At 31.6% G+C, this 3,034-nt stretch overlaps 1 protein-coding gene across 1 annotated transcript in view; it reads left to right on the forward strand.

Moving 5' to 3' along the window:
• Positions 1-640: 640 nt before the first annotated feature.
• Positions 641-3,034, forward strand: part of LOC136836457 (carbonic anhydrase-like) — a 27,215-nt gene continuing 24,821 nt past the window's right edge. Inside the window, exons 1-3 of the mRNA XM_067100724.1 lie at positions 641-845; positions 1,765-1,808; positions 2,288-2,316. Of these exons, the coding sequence (XP_066956825.1) occupies positions 813-845; positions 1,765-1,808; positions 2,288-2,316 (106 nt within the window). The 5' untranslated portion in view covers positions 641-812. The remainder of the gene's footprint in view (positions 846-1,764; positions 1,809-2,287; positions 2,317-3,034) is intronic.

Raw genomic sequence — 3,034 nt, forward strand, 5'->3', positions numbered from 1 at the left:
GAACTTGAACTTGTCAATTTTGTGTCAGTGTGAATCTGAACTTGTCACGGTTGTGTCAGTGTGAATCTGAACTTGTCATGGTTGTGTCAGTGTGAACTTGAACTTGCCAAGGTTGTGTCAGTGTGAATCTGAACTTGTCAATTCTGTGTCAGTGTGAATCTGAACTTGTGAAGATTGTGTCAGTCTGAATCTGAACTTGTCATGGTTGTGTCAGTGTGAACCTGAACTTGTCAAGGTTGTGTCGGTGTGAACCTGAACTTGTCAAGGTTGTGTCAGTGTAAGCATGAACTTATCCAGGTTATGTCAGTGTGAATCTGAACTTGTCAAGGTTGTGTCAGTATGAATCTGAATTTGTCATGGTTGTGTCAGTGTGAATCTGAACTTGTCAAGGTTGTCTCAATGTCGACAGGATATTAACATATGAAGGGATATATCTATTCAGACGTAGTTTGTCATTCCGCAAAGAAACAATGAAATTCGCACGCCGGTAAAGAAACGTGAACGCTTTCTGCCGTAAACTTTCGCAAGCGGAAGTGTATTTGCATTAAACGGAAGTTTTTAACTATGCATATTATATTCTAAATGACGCGATATTATTCGTATGGCGTAGCAGCTGCTGTCAAACAATGACGAAACAACCATTCAGGAAAATGGACAGGCTTGTTTCGGCAGTCTGCATTCGACTGCTGCGCGCTGTCACGGTGAAACAATTTGGTCGTCACACCGTAGCATTGCGAGTTGGCTGGAAACACTGGAAATTCTGGTAGCTGGACGACTCGTGGTCTTCGAAGTCCCTAGAAATTGGGGTCGCCATGAAAGTTCCGGTATTTGCAGCGCTCATCTTGGTAAGCCATTTTACTTTTATATTTCATTAAGGTAGTTTTTTCGTTAGAGATTTATGAGGGTTTTGAATCTGGTATTATTATTATTATTATTATTATTATTATTATTATTATCATGAAGATAAACCCCATATTCATATGGCATAATCACATGTTATAATCATAATACCTCAGTGAATATTGAATATTGAGAGAGAGAGAGAGAGAGAGAGAGAGAGAGAGAGAGAGAGAGAGAGAGAGAGAGAGAGAGAGAGTTGAAACAAAATGGTAATTAACGAGACTTCCAACTGCACCTAATGAAAGATTTTTTTTTTAATAAAATTCACAAAATAATAAATAAAAGATATCGTTTCACCCCGTTCAATTTGATTAACCCTTGTAATGAAGTAGTTTGTCCCCAAAATACTCGATACTTCAATCATATAATCAGGGGTTCAATTACTATATTATGATTAATAAAGTTTTTTAATTACAAAGCATAAAAATTTAATAATTTCAAGAGTAAGTTTGCGGATCACGCTTGATGGAATTTTTGAATTCCTAAGACTTAAAAAAAAAAGTTAATTGCAATATAAGTTTGCAGATCAAACGGCAACTCGGCTGCTCACTAAATAAATATCTTCACCCAAGAAATAAAACATTAACTGGTAACCTAACCCAACCTACCAATCAACCAGTCAACCAGTTTCCTCTATTGACTTTGGCTTCAATCGGTCGCTCGACTGACCTTAAGCAATCAATCACTTTCCCAATCAAGAAGCGAGGTGAAAATTTAAAAAAAAAAACAACAATTATATATACGTTGGTTTAAAATGATCTATGGTTCTGGCTTTGAGTATATATTTATTCATGTGTATTTTTGTTCTGAAAATATGATGGCTTTTTTTTTTAAGAATTTACCCAGTAACCATTCATCTTGCAGGGTCTATGGACAGGCTTGATCCTTGCTCATCGTGGTGGTCATGGGTAAGTTTTTACTCTATGCAATGCGTATAATACATACGTGCATACATAAACACACACATACACATATCTATGCACATACACATATATATACACATAAAATTCATATATATATACATATAAATACATGCATAATACATATATGTGTGTGTATATATATATATATATATATATATATATATATATATATATATATATATATATATATATATATATATATGTATACATATATATACTGTATACATAAAATATATATATACTATATATATATAAATATATATATACATATATATATATATATATATATATATATATATATATATATATATATATATATATATAAATAAATCATGTTACTGCATTACATTTTATAGCAGCAGAAGGACTTTTTAATGACGAAATGAAAATAAACCAGTCTCTTTTCTTAGCTACTAGTCTTAATCCTACAAAATAAAAAGTAATCCTCTGTATCTCCATTTCAGACGTAGAAACGAGCGACGCAGAGGGTCTGGTAAGGGAATCTCCTTTTTTCCACCAATTCAGTAGAAAGCAGTTTAATGATTATAAAAGAACAATATACGTTGGCATGCTCATACGAATGTAATGTATAAAGATTCATACGTCAGTTGCAAGTTCCTCAATCACCCATAACCGCACATACCTTCATAAACGCGCGCATATATACAGACACGTACACACACATAATGCATATATATATATATATATATATATATATATATATATATATATATATATATATATATATATATATATGTATATATATATATATATATGTGTGTGTGTGTGTGTATGTGTGTGTGTATATACACATATATATATATGTGTGTGTGTACATATATATGTAATTTTATTAATGAGGATCATAACTTTAAGAGTAGCAGGAAAAAGGGTCCAAAACTGAATAAACTCAGGGAACAATGGACTTCCTGTCTTTCTCATAGGCATTCTTAATTGTATACATACATACATACACAAATAAGCACAGGCAAACATACACGCCATATATACATATTTATATACACATACATATTCATAATATGTGTACATATATTTTATACAAATAATATATATATGTTATATTCATATGCATATAAATATATATACATATATGTATATATATACACATAAAATGTTAGGTATTTATATATATACAAAATCGCTTGCGTTGATTTATTTACCTGAAAAAAAAAAAACAGAACGTCTTAAAC

This window comes from Macrobrachium rosenbergii, chromosome 56, assembly GCF_040412425.1.
Source record: "Macrobrachium rosenbergii isolate ZJJX-2024 chromosome 56, ASM4041242v1, whole genome shotgun sequence".
Taxonomy (NCBI): Eukaryota; Metazoa; Arthropoda; class Malacostraca; order Decapoda; family Palaemonidae; genus Macrobrachium; species Macrobrachium rosenbergii.